The sequence below is a fragment of the Parambassis ranga genome, chromosome 3, assembly GCF_900634625.1.
Source record: "Parambassis ranga chromosome 3, fParRan2.1, whole genome shotgun sequence".
NCBI classification, from domain to species: domain Eukaryota; kingdom Metazoa; phylum Chordata; class Actinopteri; family Ambassidae; genus Parambassis; species Parambassis ranga.
In genome coordinates this window covers 13,987,124-14,008,928 of record NC_041024.1, presented here as the reverse complement: position 1 = coordinate 14,008,928, position 21,805 = coordinate 13,987,124, and the positions used below count along the sequence as shown (strand labels likewise).

General features: G+C 39.1%; 2 protein-coding genes across 2 annotated transcripts; both read right to left on the bottom strand.

Annotated features, from left to right (window-relative positions):
- Positions 1-493: 493 nt before the first annotated feature.
- Positions 494-12,490, bottom strand: rps6ka2 (ribosomal protein S6 kinase, polypeptide 2). The gene is made up of 22 exons (XM_028401581.1): positions 12,378-12,490; positions 9,941-10,057; positions 8,916-8,997; positions 8,213-8,293; positions 8,037-8,116; positions 7,589-7,695; positions 7,463-7,500; positions 7,236-7,378; positions 6,313-6,383; positions 5,987-6,075; positions 5,539-5,597; positions 3,981-4,083; positions 3,708-3,844; positions 3,311-3,433; positions 3,119-3,208; positions 2,846-3,004; positions 2,585-2,746; positions 2,410-2,486; positions 2,120-2,237; positions 1,970-2,026; positions 1,660-1,740; positions 494-1,174 (listed from the first exon to the last, which is right to left on the bottom strand). The coding sequence occupies exons 1-22, from the start codon at positions 12,480-12,482 to the stop codon at positions 1,025-1,027; spliced, it is 2,229 nt and encodes a 742-aa protein (XP_028257382.1). The 5' UTR covers positions 12,483-12,490; the 3' UTR covers positions 494-1,024.
- Positions 12,491-14,663: 2,173 nt separating this feature from the next.
- Positions 14,664-20,408, bottom strand: rnaset2 (ribonuclease T2). The gene is made up of 10 exons (XM_028401582.1): positions 20,256-20,408; positions 19,465-19,542; positions 19,327-19,381; positions 17,421-17,470; positions 16,821-16,878; positions 16,567-16,631; positions 16,223-16,336; positions 16,066-16,111; positions 15,819-15,893; positions 14,664-15,734 (listed from the first exon to the last, which is right to left on the bottom strand). Exons 2-10 carry the CDS (start codon positions 19,533-19,535, stop codon positions 15,543-15,545), a joined length of 726 nt encoding a protein of 241 aa, XP_028257383.1. The 5' UTR covers positions 19,536-19,542; positions 20,256-20,408; the 3' UTR covers positions 14,664-15,542.
- Between the last annotated feature and the right edge of the window lie 1,397 nt (positions 20,409-21,805).

Below are 21,805 nucleotides of genomic sequence, written 5' to 3'. Positions count from 1 at the left end.
ACAGCATATACACAAACACAGCAGCTCTCATGTTTTGGTGTTTTGACACTAAATGGCAAACAGAAGCCCACCAGCAGCAAACTCACATAGAATGACAAACTATCACACTGAATGCTGGGTCCATAATACAACGCATAGACAGCAGAGCTTTACCGAGCGCTATGATAAAACACAACAGAAATGCCATATTTCACTTCAAGTGCAGCAGTGAAACAACTAACAGTAATGTCAAAGGCTGTATTTATGGAGGACAACAACACATTAAATATTATTAACAATAAGACTTAGTGGCATCGTTAATAAATTATTCCCTTTGGTAGAATATTTACATTTTTAACATGCATAACATTTCTGAAGTCAGACGACTGACCGAAGGAAAAATATCATAATCTGAGTGACACCACCTTGTACAAATACACAGTATGTTATGTACTGTGTAAGTGGCATGACTGTAAATGAGGAGATGGTACTTATGTTTGCTATTGGCTGTCTATCTATAAAGTAAATATACCATGGAAATGAAAGTGACTACTTTGCATGTTGTTTGTGGCACTGGATGCTGCTTTTTCTCTTAAGTTGAATTTGTCCCACTTCTAGCTGCAGGAGCTGCTACAGATATAGTTCAAGGCAGTTAACAAGTTTGTCTGATTGCACAGTGTATATCCCACACTAATGACTAAATAAATAAATAAATACATAAATGAACAGTTACTAGGAGCCACGGTGAGGGTAAATAATATACAGTTAAATGAAGGCCAAGATTCAAACTGAGCATGTAATGCCCATGAGCTGATCGTGAGATCCAACGGATCTAATAAAGTGTTTGCATGTCAAGTCCTCTGTCAAGGTGCACATGACAAGCGTTCATATTAGTGTCAGATTAATTTAAAAGGTCTAAAATGTGCACTCATGTGGATACCAATGCTACTGGGCTGCTTTTTTATGTGAATTAGGCATTGTTTGTGCTTTTCAAAGAAAAAAAAACCTTCTGTTTCTGGCTCTACAGTTATGCTGTTGGAGACCATTAGTTTTTTTCTTTAGAGTCTGAATGAAGTTTGGGACTCCCCAGTTTCTTCATCCCTCTCCGCTGAGCCAGGCTGGAGGACTGAACTGGTTCCAGGACTGGAGCAGGAGCACAGCGCCTCAAAGCAGAGTAGGTGGCAGACAGTGCCCCCTAGTGGATTTGTTAAAAAAAAGAATACACATAAGTATAACTGACAGAAAGGGTGCCACCTGATGGACTCCTGGAGAAGCACATTGCAGTAATTACATCAAATGATATCATAATATAAAATATAACAGCAAATATTCCAGACCCTTTATTCATATGTGGCCTATAGGCTGACCAGTGTGTTTTATTTGTTTTCCTTTATTTAAATCGTGTTAAATGAAATATTTTCAGCCATTTGATGCTTACTTCAGTGTGGTAAATTATTACATAGTTAATGTAGGGAAATATTGTAAAATATAGGAATATATGTGTGTCCAAAATATTTCTAAATGCCTGACTGTACACACATACACACACAAACATTTGAAAATTGAATTAGAATTGGAGGTTTGTGTTATATATTCTGAAGATTTAAACAAAACTTATTTTTGAATTGGTCCCGATACATAAAGACACTATATGCATGTCCTATACACAACATATCTGACCTTAACGATGAGTACATCCTGTCTGGTGAGAGGTCTGTCAGTCAGTTGGTCTCTCTCTACTATCCAAGGGTGGCGAAGAACCTAAAGAGCAGTGCAGAGAAATGACATATCTTCTCATGTATTGTTTAAACAGCTCAACATATGGCAGAGCTAACATTGCTTAAAGTATTTATAGCCATGACTTCAACAAGATTTAAGGACTAAGCAATATCAAAATTAGTTTATACACTATAGTGGATGTATGTTTTGTTCAGTGGACACTCTGCCTACAGCCTTTATTGAGCTATATTATGGACTATTAGTGGTCTACCTGTGGTGCAGTCAGACGTTGGTGGGGGTCCACATGGAGCATCTTAATCACAATGTCCTGTTGAACATAATATGACACACACAGGTGATATTAGCAATGTGTTAACAAAAACAACAAATGTGTATATATCAGAAAACATTAGGATGTAACCTTAGCACCATCTGACACTAGGTCCCAGTTCCCTCCTGTGATAATGAACTTCCCACAGCCGATCTGAGCCAGAATCTCCTCTGCTGTGTCCTCAGAACTGCTGGCAAACGGGCTGAAACTGACCAATAAAGAGAAACAGACACAAAGTTTCAGATATGATGATAAAAATGGCCTAAGATTTGACATAATCTGTTACTGTCCTCACTGAATGCATGTAGAAAACTAAAACATTAAAAACAGTTTACACATTTAAACCCGAGAGCTGAGCCATGCTGTGTATTTAAACTGACCCAGCGATCATAGTGTAGAGCAAGATTCCCAGGCTCCAGATGTCACAGGCTGCATCGTAACCCTGCTTCTTCAAAACCTGCATACACACAAAAAGACACACTTAACCATCAATCATCACTATTTTATAATGTATGAGTGTGATAGATGGGATTATGATTACAATAACTGTTTTACCTCAGGAGCCATGAATGTAGCTGTGTAACAGGGTGTCATCAGCAAACCATTTTCAGCCCTGAGCTGTTTGGCAAAGCCAAAGTCGCATATCCTAATGGATTCTGGGAGTCCACTGTCATCAGCGTAGCGAATGTTACTGGGTCTCAGGTCTCGATGCACAACCTGAAGGAAAGTGTGCATATTACTATAACCCACATAATAACATATAATCCAGACCACTGTATGCATGCAAAATGTTTTTTTTTCATTCTGTTCTCTTACCCCCTGGGAGTGTAAATACTCCACAGTTTTGGTCAGCGTGCAGATGATGTCCGATGCGTCTCTTTCAGTAAAACTTGGCAACGTCAAAACTCTGTCCAGCAGCTCGTCTCCTCTCAACAGTTCCTGAACCAGATGCACAGTCTGACCATCGTCAAACACCTGCAAGTAGAAGTAAAGCACAAAAAATTACACATAGAGCACACTGATGTTTATCTTGTAACCTTGTAAGACTACAATTATAACATATTGTGTGCATGTTTGCATTGCACTTACATCCTTCAGGGTAATAATATTTGGATGTTGTCCATATCTCAGCAGAATCTCAATCTCTTCTGATGGATCTTTCTTTGCTCTCTCAATAATCTGACATAAAAACAAACACATGATTGCAATATGTCAACACTGAATTTCTACAATGCGTATGCAGAGTTTGTTCAGTTTTTGTTTTGGTTTAGTGTCCACTACCTTCACTGAATATTCCACAGCAATAATTCTGTGCAGACATCTCCTGCAGACAGAATTGGCTGTCTGTCTGACTTCTTCCTTCAGCTCGTAAACAGCACTGAAAGCCAGATCCCCACGTAAATGCTACGAAGAACACACATAATCAGATACACAAACACACACACACGTTTTTATCACAGTCATATATTTGTTGAGTGAGTAATTGCTTTGTTCAGCTGTAAGATGCTGAAGTAATATATTAGCTGACAGTAATTTATGAGGATAACGACCAGAAAGGTCAGCACATTCAAATAACTGTTCTGTTAACACATAAAACAGGGATTTATTTACACACTTAATTAGACACACAGCACCAGTGTGTGATTTAGATTATAAACTTTTCTTAAGATATATATACCTGTGCTATGGGGTTGATGTCCGGACGAGAAGGTGCTATTGTAGCAACACTGGGCTCCTGGGTTTGATTAGTTGCAACAAAGCTGAAACCACGAAACAACTGGTGTGTGTTTGCGCTGGGAGGGATGCCTGGAGAATCTGTCACAGACACAAGAATATAGAGTGATTGAAATCCGAACATTCTTTTGTACTTTCACTCAGCAGTTAAAGGACTAAAGAAGAATAAAGTGTTCGTGCTTCCTGTGTCTGTATTTTATGTGCATGTTTTAGTTACCAGTTGGCGTCCTGGAGGTGAACTCAGGGTCGAAATGGAAAGTGTCTTCAGGTCTTCCAACAGTTGGTTTGAATGGAGGTCTCACTTCCTTCTTGTACAGCTTCTACAGAAGGACAATAAACAACAGTTACACAAAAGCAACTCTATTTCTTCTAAAGACGTGCTTGTTAGATTAAGCTAGGTGTGTGAGTGTGAATGGTTGCATGTCTCTATGTTGCCCTGTGATAACTGGTGACCCGTCCAGGGTTTACCCCGCCTCTCACCCGTAGTTAGCTGGGATAGGCTCCAGCCCCCTGTGACCCTGCACTGCAGGATGAAGCGGGTTGATAGATAATGGATGGATGGATGTAATGCCAGGTGGAAACTGTATTTTTATTTAATGTATTACTTAGTATGGCCTGTAGGTGTCACAAGTGCAGCATAAGTTGTTGCCTGATATGACCATGAAACCATGGTTTCTTTGAGTGGTAAACACATTAGGTAACTGAGGTCACATGCACTAAAAATAAAATGATTGTAAAAGCTGTATTAAAAATAAATGTCTGACAACTGGCAGAGAAGGTGAAGGCTGTGTCAGTTTGATCAAACTAAGGAGTAACACCTTTTAAAATGATCACAGAGCAAAAAAACACAACAAAAAAGGAAGAAATCAGATACACAATCAGGGGACAATCTGCAGACAGAGTTTAGTAATTTAATTAGCATAGTGTAGACAAGCGTGTAAGCCTCTTATTGACAGCTCATCACATCAAGCCAGTAACACTATCTGTAAATGCGGCCTCTGGCATGAAGTGAGTAGTCAGTGAGGAGTAGAGTGAGAGGCAAGTGAGAACAGATAATGGTGGATATTTCTGGTGGAGAGCGACACTGTTCACAAGACTGACCATCCTCCTGAATATTTAAACAAGGAGACAATGCTTAGTTTTAGTTAGGAGTTCATACAGATACTTGCAAGAAAAATGATTACTATCAATAATGCAACTGTGTCCGTCTTTGTGATTCAGTGTTTGACAGGTTTCTTAAATTGGAGGAGTGGTTACAGCTGAAATGATCCTTTTTAAGCAGAGCACGCCACAGAGTAGATGTCAAGGTTAGATTCTTATAGCACAGGTAATGCCAGGGGCCAGAACATTTGTGCATGAGCACACTTTCTGAAAGAAAGACTACTGAAGATAAGAGGATTAGTTGCACTAAAATTGGGCAAGACAGACAGAAAGGGAAGTTAGGGATTCTCCCACTGAGCAACTTCTCATATTAAGGATGTGAAAGGATTCATGATTCCAGGCAACTATTCAGAAATAGAGATGCTGCTGTGGAGCTCTGCAACAACAAACAAAACGAATCATGTGATTCAGATGTGTCTATTTTCACTTTGTTTTGAAGGGCAACTTCTGGACTACTAATATCCTGAACTCAACAAAAACACATTTCATTTTTAGACCTCCTATATTAAATCTATTCTCATAACTGCAATTTTGAGTGTAATAAATATTTAATACAATACATGAATCCAATTACTGTACGTATAATGGAGAAATTTCTTCCAAACCGAACTTACATTCCAGTCAATCGATGCAAAGAACCGATGCCTTTTTATCTCCTCCACTCCGTCTGGTCCTGCTCCTGTCGGTGCCACAGATCAGGAAATTAATTAGTGACATCTAGTAAATGCACATAGGAGAAACTGAATCATCTTAAATGATCAGGGATACATTAGATTAGTTTTTATTAAACCTTTCAGTCTGACGAGTTCCTTAGTGATTTTATAACATTACTTGTTTGTGAACATCACGGGCGAAATACAGATGGACTGTGGAAGGGGTGAGTATAGTGTCTGTCTTTGTTCTGTATATATTAGTTCAAAGAAAAGCTTTGTTTTGCTGGCTTTAATTTTGCTCTTGTTACATTGTGACATTATTTTCTTATTGTTAACTATTATCAATCAAGACTGACATTTATTTATACACAGTAGATATGTTTGTCAATCAATGAGGATTTTACTGTACCAAGTCGATTAGCAGGATTCCTCTTGAAGAGGGCTCTTAATAAACTTTGCACTTCAGGACTGAGGAACTGTGGCATTCCCAGCTTGGCCCTGTGCAGACACACAACATGTTTATGGATTAAATAAGCTGTTCACCTTAAATGAACCACACTGAACAGTATACAGAACAAACTGTAGAGATACAGTCTCAAAGGGAAAGAGGAAGCTGACTGGAAAAACCAATAACACTCTGCAATATTGTATATGGAAAATACAGTTGTGTAACTGGTTCACAAACTTAGAACATGCCAATAAAACATGAATAAATACAGCAACAAATGCTCTTACTTTAGAATAAGTGCCATTGTTTCCTTCCGATCTTTTCCTTGGAACGGTAATGATCCTGTCAACATTTCAAACTGGAAAATAAAAGGCAACAACTGTAAAAACAGGTCAGCTGACCGGTGAAACGCACTGTAAAGCTGACTTTTCTGTTTTCTGTTAAAATATGCAATACTGCATGACTTCAATCACACCATCAGATGTCTCATGGCAAAGGAAGCTTAATCATACTGATGAGATACTGACATAAGCAAGCATTTATTGATCAGAGACCTCAACCAATCAGAAGTTTGAAGAGTGAAATCGTATTATTACAGCGGTGATGATAAACAAAAGCTGGACATTTCATGATACTGTTTAGTATTGATCACTGATGCCTCTCCCCAGTTATGTAACAACAAGGAAACCTATATAATCTAATAATAATAATAATCTAATAAAAAATCAGTCATGGCCACATGTGCCACTGTTGCAGATGTGTCAATACTTTTAATTTTTAATGGCGATTGCTTAGCTTATAGATTATATTGCATTTATATTGAATTCATGAATGTCTGTGTATTTTATATATTTTCATAGTATTTCCAACAGCTTAGGGGAAACAGGAGTGCCATCTTTCCCTAATGTCGTGGTGTATAGCTGCCAGCTGTCATTAAATGATAGCCTCCTCCTCAGTATTAGTAAAATAAGCCACCATGCTAAGAAAAGAAGCTGAATCCAGCTGATGCACAATAACTGAGAGGAATGGGACCTAATCTGCCTGACACAGTAATTAAACAGCTTTACTGCCAGAAGAAAGCAGTGCACTGGCACACTTTCAAAGAGCTGAGTCATAAAATGTAGTAAATTTATAATTAGACATAAAGGTCAGCCAGCAATGTGATCATCAGAGACAAAATCACGAGTGCATGTGAGGATGAGACTCTTACCATAAGTACCCCAAACGACCACCAGTCAGCACTTTGTGTATGCCCTCTCCTGTTTACAACCTCTGGAGCCATGTACTCTATGGTTCCACAGAAAGAATACGCTCTTTTATCGTGGTCGATGGCTTCCTTACTCAACCCAAAGTCTGAGAAGAAGACATCATGGTTTAAAAAAATGACAAATAAAGACACAAAGAAAAAATACACCGTTTGCTGTTAAATGAACTGACCAGTAATCTTAATGTGTCCTTCTTCATCCAGGAGAATGCTAACAAAGGGGAGGGACACATAATTAACTTATGAGAAGAACTTTGGACAACATGTGGTTCAAACAGTGACTCTTTATGAGGCTGTACTTTTCTGGTTTGAGATCCCTGTAGATGATCCCCAGACTGTGCAGATGGTCCAAAGCCAGGGCCAACTCTGCAAGGTAAAACTTCACATCCTCTTCTGTGAACATTACCTAGAACAAGTAAAGACATTTAAGTTTATTTCACTGTAACATGTAAATGTCAGTAAAGACATGTATAGGATGAATGAATTTCTAGAATAAAAAAGAAGAATTTGTGAGGCTACCCTAGGATACAAAAGACAAACCAGTCTGCCTACTGCAGCATTTATTTAGATTTCATGGGTCATTTTGCAACACACTAGCACATTTAACCAGCATGAAGATAATAAAAGGCAACATTTTCAGTAACACAGTGTTCACAAGTGGGTGATGGCAGGTACATTTACTCCTGGTGAACCCCATAATAGACTGAAGTGATAGGGCCAAAGACACAGGATCAGCAGCACACCTACCTCCTTAGACAGACGAGTGAAAAGGTCTCCTCCTCTGAGAAAGTCCAGGATGAGATACAGCTTCCCTTCTGTCTGAAAAGCTACACACACAGACATATGTATTCTTACAGGATTTTAAATTGTAAATTGTTATTTAAAACAAGCTAAGTTATTTAGAAATAGGGATTTACACTTACCATAGTGGAGTTTAACTATGAATGGATGGTTCACTTCTGCCAGAATGTCTCTTTCCATCTTCGATCGCACACGATCCCGAACTGAAATGAAAGAGTTTGTTTTATAAACCTACTTGCAGTTCATTCTGTTTTAATGTGACAGGCCTGTACTATCATGAGTTTTATGTATGATGAAAATGCATTTCCATAATTAATGAATGTGAATTCAGTTTAAGCCACCCTGTGGTGCTGCTGGTTTACGGTGCTAAGGGTGCCACAAGAAATGCGTTATTGCCTGCATCTGTCTTTTTGACAGGATGAGATACTAACTCTTTAAATTTCAGGGGTGCGGGTTAAGAGGATTAAGGCTTGTACAAAGACACTAAATCAGCACATGACATCTCAACCTGCTTTTACAGTACACCCTCGTTTACAATAATCCCAAACAAAACTGCTTATCTGAATCAAAAGTACAAACTAACCTCTTTTACTAAAAATCCCCTGAATGTAGGGCACTGTGAGAACTCTATCACATAGCTCTTATTGTTATGCTGTTTTTTATCTGGAAAACCACTTCACACAAAATCACAATCCACAAATGCTAATATTATTAGTGGTAAATATGTATTAATAGACTCATTTAGGCAATCGTTACAGTTTAAGTGTCTTTGCAGAACTTTCAATTTTCTGTATAAATCAAATATATTCTGGATTCATGAATTACCTTTGAGCGTGGCTTTCTTCAGGACCTTCATAGCGTACAGCTGTCCTCTGTCTACTCCTCTGATCTTTCTAACCAGAAAAACCTGGAAACAATCACCAACATCCATCACTGTCATCCTTACACCGTGAGCTTGCTCTACAATAATCAATAACAGTTAGCAGTGAAAAACTATCAGTTAAAAATGAAAATAATAATGTCAACAAAACACACTTCTATACACAATGGTACACATTTTAAGCTGCATCCATTCTTATCTGCATAATATGCAGGTCACCAAGCTGAGGTGAGTGCCAGTTAGCATCATGAATGTTGGCTATGACTGAAACACAGTCTGTCATTATGCTCATGAAGCACCTGTATATAAGCTATATGTATACATGCTTGCTGGGCCACATGTGACTTGACACAAGTGCCTGACTGCAGATTTGGAAACTGCATCTAACATAAGGCAGGACTGCATTTGTGACCCAAGCAGGCCTTTAATGTAGTAACACTGACAACTCTTTTTTTAGTTTTGACTAATGTAAATAAACTGTGACATCATAAGGCAGCATTCTTTTGCTGGGTTAATTGTTTGGGCCTCTTGATTCCTCTTAAGGGAAATGCTAATGCCACACCCACTCACGGTTTACTGAGTTTGCCGTGAAAGACCTGGACTGGTTTGCACAGACCTCTGACATCAAGCTAACTCAACACTTATGGGATGAGTGGACAGTGGATTGCACATAGTGTGGTTTCAAACTCTTGGAAAGATGTCCCACAGGACAGGAGACTTTTAACAGCATATAAATATTTGTGGTTTGTGAATTCAATGTTAAACATTCTTGAGTGTGGACAAACTTTTGAACAGATGTACTAACACTGTTGTCACATCCAACAGACAAAGTACTGTTTGTATATAATAATAAGTTTAGAGCTACAGTTAGTCTGTGGTGAATTATTTTGTGTTTTTGTGTAGTGATAACACTTGTCTGCCTGTGTCAAATGAAGTTGTGAAGAGCTTAAGGTCTTTGTGGTTTTAATACCTTTCCATAGGAACCCTGTCCCAGCACCTTAAGCAGCTGGAACTGTGAAGGGTCTGCTTTCTCATAGCCCTCCTTAACATGATGGCTGATGTCAATCTCTTTAAGGACACTGTCATCCTGGGGGGAAAAAAACAACATGTCATTACTGGTGCATAAGATTTCCATATATTTCCAAAGATAGAAACTGGAGAAAAAAACTCAAACTGTGACCTTAAGCTTTAAAGTGGTGTTTATGTAACCTTCACATTGCCATAAGCCCTAAAAATAAAGTATATCACTCTAATAATCCCTTTTAAATCCACACCCAATGTCAGATTTATGGGCCATTATGTTATTGCTGGCAGGTATGGACTGAGGTCACCGACAGTGATGCTGCCTTTTTCAGTCTATTGATCCTGCTCAGTGAAGCAGATGATCAACTGCCAACCTGAGGTGCAACGTAGATTGGACAGGGTGGCAACAGACTGTAATTCTGTACCACTGTCAGCGTGACTGAAGAGTTAAGAGCTTTAGACACCACTTTCATTTAGGAAATGCTAACAGGACTCGTGAGCCTTAGATAGGTAATGGTTGTAAATCATTTATGAGTTTGATGCAAGATGTCATATTAGGCTAATTCTTCTAATAAATGTTTGTGTTTCTGTGCTCCCTGAGGGGGCACTCGGCTGAGCAGTCTGAAATGGTCAGAAAATGAAAAGACTGCAGTGAACCGAGGGTCTAATGCAGGCGTCAGTTCTACTAGCACATGCTTTATTTAATTTATTAGACCAATAGAAATAAATGTAAGCCCTGAGAGAATGAGTTTTCTCTTCAGGTGCTGCTGCTGTGGCTTGTAGTGACAGAGTAATCTGCTACTACATGCAGTCTTGTTAGCAACAACCCCATTCATCAGCAATACAGTCTGATATTGTAGTGGGATCCATCCATCCATCCAGGCTCAGTATCAGAATCATTTCTAAGACTCAAATTCTGCACAAGGCTAAAAATAATCAAACCAACACATCTGCTTCTGTGGAGACAGCAAGTTCTTTGATGCTATCTCTGTAGTGTGAGTGCTGAGACAGAGATAACGACAACACATTTGTTTCCTGTTACAGTCCCCAAAAAGCAGCAAATGATCTCTTGGGGCTAAAATGTTTATTAAGTCTGATGATTCCACTGGTTCCACTGGTTATTTCATTTATATCAGCAATTTCTCCAGATTAGTGGACCATTGAGAAAATCACACATTTCAAATGATAACAATAACAATACCTTATCTTTACATACAACAAATACAGCAGTGTCATCACACTGTTGATTCTTTTTGAAAAGCTCTGAATATGATGGTGTTTTTATGATATCCTGGTTGTAGTCTGTACATGTAAAAAAAAAGGCAATATTAAACGTTGAGTGCATTTAAACAGTAAAGGCACAGTAAAATACAGTAATGTGTGTGGATTAACACCGTTCAGTTTTAATGTGTAAATCTGTAAAATACTTTTTAATCTGAAGCTCGTGCTAGTGTGTAGAGGTACTTTCTAGTGATTATGTAATTTATATATTGCATCATGCATAAAGTTGGTAAGAGTAATCTGCATTTGGGGTTTAATGGTGATTTACACACTAAAAATGTCGACTCATGTTTTTTTCAAAAGCAACCAGCATTTGTAATGTAATAATTTGGGATTTATAGGCTGTAATCTCAGTCTATTTTGAACAGATTGTTAGTCCTTTAAACAGGCCAGCCAGAGTCACTTTCCTCAGACAGGGGAGGACAGTGTAACCTCCCACATGGGGCATCAAAGCATTCCACTGCGCATGTGGACAGGCAGACGAACAGGTAAACAAATACAAGCAGACAGACGTTTGCCATCCAAGAAGACAAACAATCAAACAAGCAGACTGATAGTCTGTCAAGTTGATTCATCAGCAAAGTCATTTACAACCAAAACACAGGATGAGAGGGGGGAGTGTCTTCATTTATATCCCAAGCGTACAGGTAGATGTGCTGCAAACAGCTTACTGCCTCTCTCTCTCTCTCCCCCTCTCTCCCCTGCTGGTTTGTTTGGGCTATAAATAGTCCTCCACTGCTGTGGCAGTCCACTGAATCAATCTGTCTGTATCCATTTATCTATCAACCTGCCTGGCCGGCTGTTTGTTTCCCTGTTAGCATTTCTGTCTGAGTGTATTTCCATATTACCTGTCCCTCCCTCTCTCTTACCTCTTTCAAAACACGGTGTCTCCTCCCTACTGCATGTTTTCTGTATTGTTGACAGACAGGTTCATCAGCTGTAATGATGCAGCAATAACTCCTGGAACCCTACACACACCCATGACACATCAAACTCTTTACACACAACCTCATCTTCTATACAATTCAGCTAGTTGGTACTTAAGCTCTGAGGCTGTTGATTTACACACACCTCTGGTGTCTGCAGATAGAAGTTTGACTGACCTCCAGTTGACAGAACCCGGAGTTGTTCTTGTTCCTTGCTGCCTTGTTCTTCAGGTAGATAGAAAACCATCTCCGCACTGTGAATTTTCGCGTGCTGGTATCCATGGCAACGAGGGGACCTGGGCAGCTATCCCATAATGATGAACATCTCCCTGCAGGGGAGCCTTAGGTAGAGATGCAGAAATAGAGCTTGTATTGGTTATCTATTTGTCCCGCAGTTCATCCATTGGCCCATCCTCAACGCAGTCGTCGCTTTTTAGTTTTCCCATCACTCACATGCACCGTTGCTCTCTCTGTCTCTCTCTGATGGGGTTCAGCCTGTCGTTTCCCCTCTCTGTCTCTGTCTCTGTCTCTCAGCTGCAGTGGACACCAGTATGAACACAGTCAGAGTTGTAACAGAGCCGTTACTCTACGCAGGCAGACAGCAAGACGACGGTCCGGGCAGGTGCTGCTGCTGCTGCTGGGTTTGGGATTGTCTTCTGTTTTGCAGCAGGCAGGCTCACTGCATGAGGCTGCAGAGAGAGGTGACGAATAAATCTGTTCCGCTGAATCAGGAGAGGCGTGTGTGAGCTCCCTCTTCACATCTCTCCCTGTGCATGTGCATGTGTGTGTGTTCATCCCCTGCTGCCTCTCCCTCTCTCCCTCTTTGCAGAACAAGGGATTGTCACCAGTCACATTGTGCGCCGGCAGCTAGGCTTCCTACCCCTCCCTCCCTCAGTCTCCCGTGTTCACCTCCCTCTCTGTTTCTCCCAACAGCATACAGCAACAGCTGGTGAGGTCACATGGTGTAACCCTGCTACCTCTGTCTGTCCGATTGTCTTCTTCCTCTGTCCTTCCTCCTGTTATCCTGTACACACATGCAGGTTAAAAATATAACACATCTTTTGACATGACATCAAAATTCAATAAAATATTGAGGACAGTTATCAATATTGTGATCAATAATGTTGACAGAAACGAGGACAGCAATCACAGAGTACAGAATGATCTGGCTGATCACTGGTTAAGGGTGTGTGTGTGTGAGTGTGTGGTAGGTACTTGGATCTGTCACATCAGCAGCTTTGCAGAGCTGCAGTGTTACATAACCAGAGACAGAGAGAGAGAGAGATGGGAACAGAGACCAAAAGAAGTGGGAGAGATGGGAGGTGGCTTTACTAGATGAATGTATGGGGTAAATGAGGACTCGCTGTCATACCCAGGTCAAGCATCCATCGCTGACCTGGGCTGTAATATTCTCTTTTTTCTAAAATAAGGCTTTAAATTCATCAGTTAGTGTAATCAACCAAACCAACCAACCATCAATCAAACACTGCATCAAGCAGAGTGTATAGTATTGTTTTAATGTGAACGGATTTAGAACACATTTGAATGTAACTGACACGCACTTTCAGGGCATTTTAGTGCTATATTGAAAGTGTAATCAGATGTGTTTAGTCAATCTGCTGTGCTGTGTTGTGGGAGGAGATTCAGGATTATGGGCTGGTGTCTTTGTCCCGGTAGGATTAAGGCCCTGTAAGGAGATCACAACATTAATATTTATACACACAGAGTAGATATGGACAGACAGAGAAGAGATAGGCTGAAATATAGCACTGTTACTGTTACTATATTAAACTACTAGGACAGACAAGATGTCCTATTCATGTTATGTCATTTTGTGGCAGACCTTTTTTTACCAACCTCTTTTAATGCAGGTAAACTTGCATGGGAAATATATTTCACATACTTTCATTATATAATGACTGTAAAGGGAGATTGATTACTTATTCAATGATTTATTGACATTATTAATTGACAGTACAGATCAACAGTCCTGGTCCACTAAATAATTACAAGAATGATTTGGCTTTAAACTAAATTCATTACAGGTAGGGTAGGAGATTTCATTCTGATGCACTTTTTGTTAAATTAGTGTAACTTTACAAACCGATAGCAACCGACTAGTTCGGCAGTTTCGCTTTAAAACGAAGAATATTAATCATCTGTGGAAGCTATAAAACACTAAAAACATCAGCCAATCCTGTGAGGTGCCCCTGCGCAGAGTATTGGCTCGTTAGCTGCTCTCTTCCTGCTGTGTGCGCATCAGAGAGGTATGTGCATGATGGCCGAAGTCACAGACTGGTTGGGAGGCGTGGCTTCGGGGTGAACTCCGAGAGAAAGAGGCGTGTGTTTACTTTTGAAATCTGGCTGACTCTCACTGAGTTTTCAAAATCTCCTACCCTACCTTTTAGATCTGCACAAAAACAAAAAAAAAAACAAATCTAAAAGAAAAAGTCATAGTACAAATGATGATTCAACAGTGTTTACCAAAACATTTTCTACATACAATTATATTTACATACCAGCAAAAAGATACAAACATGAAACATTTGTGTGTGAAATTGGCAAATATTATAGGATACCTGAAGATAATTATCCCTTGTTACTAATGCACAAGATATAGGAGTTGCAAAGTGGCATAACATAAAAAAGGAGCACTTGCTTCAAAAACACCATTAAAATATATGTTGCCCAGTGTAAACATGATTTAAGACAGAGGCAGATTCATTTATTTCGATGTATTAGGTAAACATACATTTGCTAAACAACTAAATATTGTAAAAGAGAGGGAGAGTTAATAAAAGGAAGCACGCAGTTGCAATATAAAATACACCCAGTAGTTTTAGACATTTTACACAATCAAGATACAGCAACTATAGAATACAAATTAGTATAAACTGTCTGTGTGTATGCATGCCTACCTTCACCTGAAACTGTCACCATGCCCCCTGTTGTGCTGTGGAAACACACATGCTGTGCACTGTCAGACTCACTCACTAGTAAGAGTCAGGAAGGGATATAATTACAGTAAAGCACTGTGCTGTAGTGAGGTGTGTCTGGTCTGTGCAGGAAAGGAAAATTTACCATATTAAACGTCTACATTCTTTCAAGTTTTGATGCAGTTTAAAAATACACTGATTCATAGATTTTTATATTAATTAGAAAAATAATATGTACAATAACTATCATAATCAGCTTTGATATTTATTGTAAAATCCTCAGAAAATGTGTGTTTTGTGTGCATGCTGAATTAAAGTACACTTGTTAATGCTTTTGTTTTTGTGCTGTGTGTGTGTGTGTTAAAGACCACTTGTAGTGTGTGCCTTATTTTGTGCCTGTATGTTTTTATGAAAGAGGTGGGTAGTAAACTTCCATGTCGTGGTCACACACACTGAACCCAGACCCCCTATTGTCAACATCCATAGCATTGCCCCAGCCTGCCTTGTTGTCATTGGTGAGCTGCTTCTCACAGTCCAGAAGGGTGAAATCAGGGTTGAAACAGATCTCTATCTGCCCCAAAATCTGAACACCAGCATTCTGTAAAAAACACATATATGGAATTTAACAATCTAACAGGCGGTCAGACAAAATAGTACCAAAGACAAAAGAACACGTTTGTACCTTTGACGGATGGACACACTGAATTTTAGGTTTGATGCCGTAGAAGTTTTCTATCACTCCTTCAATTTGTGAAAACTACAAAGAGACAATAAGAGCAGAGAGAAGAGGTGAAAGCCAGCAGTTAGGACCTTTGTTATTATAAGACTTTTTCAATCATTTGCACATAAAAAAACACATACTACGGACAAGTTATATTTCAGTATTTGAGTATTTGAATATCTGAACGTAAGAATACAAACCAACTTACAGTGTAATACTTTTCAGAAGGTGTGATGTGAAACTTCTCCAGGACACTACAACAACAGAAACACTGGTTTATATTTGAAGCTGTAATACACGCTGAGTTCAAATAAGCACAAGAGAGTTTATGTGAACAACAGTGTGTACTTAAGTGTGTTCTTTACCTATTCAAATCCAATTTGTGATACAGTTCCAGTGCCTTGCTGAAGTATTTATGCTGACTATCCAGAGAATCAGCCTTGGCTGCACATGTACCATGTTTGTGCCACTCGTACTTCCTACAGAAAAACAAGAGGCAATATGTGTCACTATTTTATCAAAAAATACAAGTCTTAGGAGTGATTTTCTTGATCGTGGAATATTTCTTCTGGTCTGTAAAACAATGGAAAGTCAACACAGAAATTTGTAAACACTTGTTATTTCTTGTGTGTGCAAACTGATCATGTCATAATTAGCATTGAAACTCCAGAATCAAACTAATTATGAGAGTACGAGGTACCAGACATACCAGAATCCAGTAGAGGAGGGATGAAGCAAGTCAGGCCAACTCTTCTTCATGTCTGGTAGGAGATCCTGAAAAAACAGACCCAATAACAGATTTGTTTTATCCGTCAGCAGCTGGTTTATTGTTTTCTTCTCTCATGGTGGAAATTGGTGTCTAATGCATGTTCCATTTGAACAAAGTAGAAATTTAAGGCAGTCTCGATCTCAATCTGTGACTTTTGCACCCAATTAAGACATTCAGTCTTAATAGTGTTGTACCTCTATTTCAGAAGAGTTGAAATGCCACGATGAATTGCAGTCAACCCCTTTATCAGGCCTGCAATACAAAAAGATTCACAATTCACTGAATCACAAAACAGATACTTCAATGAAACAATGTTGACAACAATAAAGGTTGTTTTGGCACTTGTTGCATATTCTTGCAGAAATACACTTCTACACAAAATATGTAGTGGCAACTAATAATGGCAATCCTGTAACAGTAGCAGCCTCCATTATGAATGGTGTAACGTGTAATTATTGACATACTGATGGAAAAGGAACCAGCATATCTTGGAAGTAACAACATCAACAGATAAACCACTCTATAACAAATAACTGCTTATGAACATAACCTGAGGATTCGACACTTTACTGTCACAGCCCAACATCAAATAAGCTTGTAACAAAACAGCCTTGCCACCAGGTGGGATAAACACACTTATACAACAGTTATATAGTACTGGCACATAAGCTGTGGACTATTTACATTGTTACGATTTGATATGCAATCACAATAACTTTGTAAGCATTATTTTAAACGGGCAAAAACTCATAATATCACTTTGAAATTAAAATCACAAACAGACATAAACTTACCAGAGTCCATGTAGTGTCCAGTAGCTAATGTTGGAGTGACACTTTTCCATCTGGAAATTATTTAAAGAAACTTGTGAATATAATTGTATATTTGTCTGATCCAAAAGATAGCAAAACTGTTTATCAACTATTTGAGGTAAAAGTGATTGGTAAATTGGATCAGTTTAAACTGTAGTTTATGTGGCATATTGACTTCATAGTGTTACACAATCCACCTGAGGAATGCCACAGTGCCTTCAGGGGAAGTTAAAACCGTGTTGCAGTATTTCTTAAGAAACAGCAGGTACACACAGTGACCTGCTAATGTAATAACACACCCAGTAAAAAAACAACAACTGTAGTCTAATGCAACAGTCTTGCAGCAAGTCCTATCCTCATAAGGGTTATATTGTTCTGTTTTGAACTGTTTAGAAAGGTGAAGTGTGCTCATTTTCGACTTCACAGTTTGTGGTTTGTTGCTATACTGCTGACTGACTTATTCATACTCATTTATTACCGTATTTTCACGACTATAAGGCGCACCTAAAAGTCAAAAATTTTCTCAAAAGTCGGCCGTGCGCCTTATAATGCGGTGCACCTTGTGTATGGGTTGAGTACCAGACACGGGGACATGATACGTAAAGTACGTACGCTGGCAGCAATTCACCAATCAGCTGAACGCTACGTCATACGTACACTACGCACGCTAGCAGCGATGAACCAATCAGATGGATATTACATCATACGTACCCTACATACGCTGGCAGCAATTCACCAATCAGCTGAATGCTACGTCATACGTACATTACGTACGTTGGCAGCAATTCACCAATCAGCTGAACACTATGGTACATAACGGTATATAACCGGTATGCTGCAAAATAATAACATCTTTTACTACTACTACAACTACAACTACGGACCCCTGACGATGGCACCAGTGAAGAGACTTGCTTACGACGCGCAATTCAAGCTGCAGGCGATCAGTTTTGCGGTTGCAAAGGGAAATAGAGCAGCTGCAAGGGAATTCGGCATCAATGAGTCGATGGTTCGTAAGTGGAGGAAGCAGGAAGACGAACTGCGGCAAGCAAAGAAAACAAAAATGAGTTTCCGTGGCAACAAAGCGAGGTGGCCACAGTTAGAAGACCGACTCGAGCAGTGGATTGTTGAACAAAGAACTGCCGGGAGAAGCGTCTCTACTGTCACCATTCGACTGAAGGCAGCAACGATAGCACAGGACATGGATATCGAACACTTTAAAGGAGGTCCGTCTTGGTGCTTTCGTTTTATGAAAAGGCGTAATTTTTCATGACAAGGGTGGTCAAAGAACTTCCCATTGTGACTGCAACGTTGTCAAAAAAAACCTTACAGACACTGTCAGGCATGTGATGTATGGTACTTTAAGGCTGAATGAGCAGAAATAAAACTGTTGTGAACAACCATAAAATTAAGGATGTGCGTTTTGCATTGATGCACATGCCATAACCACAAACAGAATATTGCGTAAGCAAGCCAAACTGTTGAAACACAGACATTTTCACATCACATGATAATTACAGATGACATGCTCAGTCAGTGATGGATTATATTCTGGGACTATAAAAAAATCTTAAAATCTTGACATCAGCATATAAATATGCAGATAAGGATGTGGTGACAAAAGCTTCGACTTTCCATCTATGGTCCAAAAAGTATATTGCATGTTATTGGGAACACTCTGTAGATGTCAGCTTGGGTTCCTTTGGTTTTCTCCCATAATCTATCAACATACATTATGAGCCAGAAACTTGCATTTCACCTCTATGGTCATCATCAGACAATCGTTTTACTAATTACACCAAGGTTTTCTAAAAAATCTAAACTGCAGATTTAAAACTGTAAAAATAGAAGAACAAAAGAACCAATAACTAAAAATAGACAAACTTACAGTGCAGAAAGTGCTGGGCCAGTGGTGAGTCAGGATCAGTTTGGTCCACATATGTCTGAAATACACATGTGTTTACAGTTTGTTCATCATTATTATGAAATAAAAAACAGAGAAAGGCAATATTCATCAGAAACTTACTGTTGTGAAATCACAAAGGCAGAGGAAACGGCTGCTGACAGGCAGACCAGTAAAACAGAGCAGAGCCTCATGGCTGACCTGAAACAACATAATCTATTAGATTATCCAGTAAACAGAAAGCCTTTACTATCTAACATCAGAACACCAGAATTATACTCTAAAAGAACCTTCAGTGTTAGAGAAACATCAGCAAGTCAGTATATTTGATCTGTTACAAAACATAATGACTAAACAAGAATTTAAACTGACAAATGCATTCTGCGACTGAAACGAACAAAAACAGGTTATGGTTTAACCACAGGAAATAAGTGGTAGCAATAATCTCATGTGACAGAAACAGACATAACCTCTCGCTTCCCAAGCACAAAGACAATAGAATCTCCGCAACTGCAGTCTATAGTTTAGCAGATTGTAAGTGACGAGTCACATCAGTTAAAGAATAGAGCGTTCAAATAAGGAAAACTCATGATTACTGCAATGAAACAGCAAGACTGCTGTTCATAGTGCGACAAAATACACTCGGACAAACTAACTTTGGGTATAATTCTGATTGGCCAAGTGCAAAAATAGAGCGAAATGGTTAAACAGACGGCGATGGACGGAGAACATGTTCAATGACTGAGCAAACTTACTTTTACGTTTCGTCTCTTTAGCTGTGTAAATCTGCACAACGGCCTGTAACACTCTTACAGTGGACACTCCCCACTCACAAACGATCCACAATGTACAAAACTCGGGTTTTAACTAAAATCGTTACGTTTTAACAGATGCAGTGTTTAAAATGGCCTTACCTCGTTTCCGGATTTACTGCAGCAAAAACTCGTAATGTTTTCACGAACACGGAGCAGCGTCTCGTTTAGATAACTCAGTTAAGCATTACTCAGAGTACAGGATGAAGAAGCAGTCTGTTGTTTATGTTCACTGTCGCTTTACTACCTGCTCTGCTGCTCAGCCAATCATGAGCGCCGCTCAGGTCATACGTCATCACGCGGTTGAGCGAGTGACTGGATGTATTGTCCGGCCCCCGCCGGCTGTCTCCAGCCCAGATAACGTTCAGCGACATTTCGAAGCGCTTTTCTTATTGAACAGTATGCAATCTCCCCTTTTACTATAAAAGCGCAGAGGAAAAATCGTAACAAAATGATTTAAAACTAGTTTTTCTGTTGCTTCATTTAAATTTTAAATAATTTAAACAACAAAAATAAACAAAAGTAATCCTCTGTCCTCCACATTTCAAAATGCTTTATCGCTTTATCATATGTTAGAGAGACAGGTTAATCAGCAAGAAATTTACATAATTTAATTTATTTTTATAATTCTTATTGTATCCTGTTTACTATTAGAAGGTATTGTAATGTAGTCTTAAATAATAAGTCTACATTAATAATAAGTCTTATTGAAAATTGAAATCTGCTATTTGGTTACAGAGTATATGTGACCAACAGAGGGCTCTTTTTCTTCCACATGCAGATGGATTTCAGTACTCAACCCACATCCAAAAAGACAATATACAAGATGCTCTGATGCACAAACATGCAATGAATAAATGACAGTCTCTAATCTGTGGAATAAGTATAATTTTAACTGTTTGTGTGAGTCAGTCTTGAGCCATTCATTGTTGCCAAAATAATCCTGACCTCACCTCTATCTTCATTAAATATTCTGTCCAGACAGAACAGTGTTTTCAGTTTTCTCAGTCTACGTCACTCACTCATCACACATCCCTGACCCCGCCTATCTCAGGCCTTCCTTTTCTCAAATGGAACTCCATGTTGTCTTCTCATGTGACTGAGGCTCAGATGTGTTTCACAGCTTCTACCGTGTGTCAGAAATAGTTCAGCTGTAACTGTAGCTAGTTTTATAAATAGATACTGGCCAAAAGTTAGTATGCGACACAGTGTCTCAAGACGTTTCAATGAGCAGATGGAGAAAGATCTTAGAGAGGGTCTTCAGTACTGTGTGTGCAGACAAATTTTAATGTATATGACAAACAGTTTTTTGTTGCCATTGCAAAACACAACCTAAGAGCTTAGAGGTGTGGGTTGCATACGTTTTAAAATGCTCACTAAAATATGTTTTATCTTTCAATATAGATGAAATTGAAGCAAACAGCTCTCTGTGCCTCTTAAGAAAGCACACAATGCTTTGGCTTGTTAGCACTAAAAAAATATATTACCAAATAACACCCTCATGGTTGAATTCTCTGCATTGTCTAGGTCACCTGGTATACTGTAATCAGCTGTTAGCATAACATGCCAGAAACCAGCAGATGGGCTGATGTGACATCCACTAAAACCTGTAATGAATAAACTCAGTTCATCAAATAGTTCCCTGGTTCTAG

What these genes read in the sequence shown, in the direction of transcription:
- rnaset2 (XM_028401582.1), bottom strand. Translation starts at nt 19,535, where the DNA reads ATGAGGCTCTGCTCTGTTTTACTGGTCTGCCTGTCAGCAGCCGTTTCC. An exon ending in CCCTCCTCTACTGGATTCTG is followed by an intron (nt 16,337 to 16,566) that starts GTATGTCTGGTA and finishes GTTTTTCTGTAG; the next exon opens with GAAGTACGAGTGGCACAAAC. An exon ending in CACAAATTGGATTTGAATAG is followed by an intron (nt 16,112 to 16,222) that starts GTAAAGAACACA and finishes CTGTTGTTGTAG; the next exon opens with TGTCCTGGAGAAGTTTCACA.
- rps6ka2 (XM_028401581.1), bottom strand. Translation starts at nt 12,482, where the DNA reads ATGGATACCAGCACGCGAAAATTCACAGTGCGGAGATGGTTTTCTATC. An exon ending in CATAGTTAAACTCCACTATG is followed by an intron (nt 8,117 to 8,212) that starts GTAAGTGTAAAT and finishes CTGTGTGTGTAG; the next exon opens with CTTTTCAGACAGAAGGGAAG. An exon ending in AGTATTTACACTCCCAGGGG is followed by an intron (nt 2,747 to 2,845) that starts GTAAGAGAACAG and finishes ACTTTCCTTCAG; the next exon opens with GTTGTGCATCGAGACCTGAG.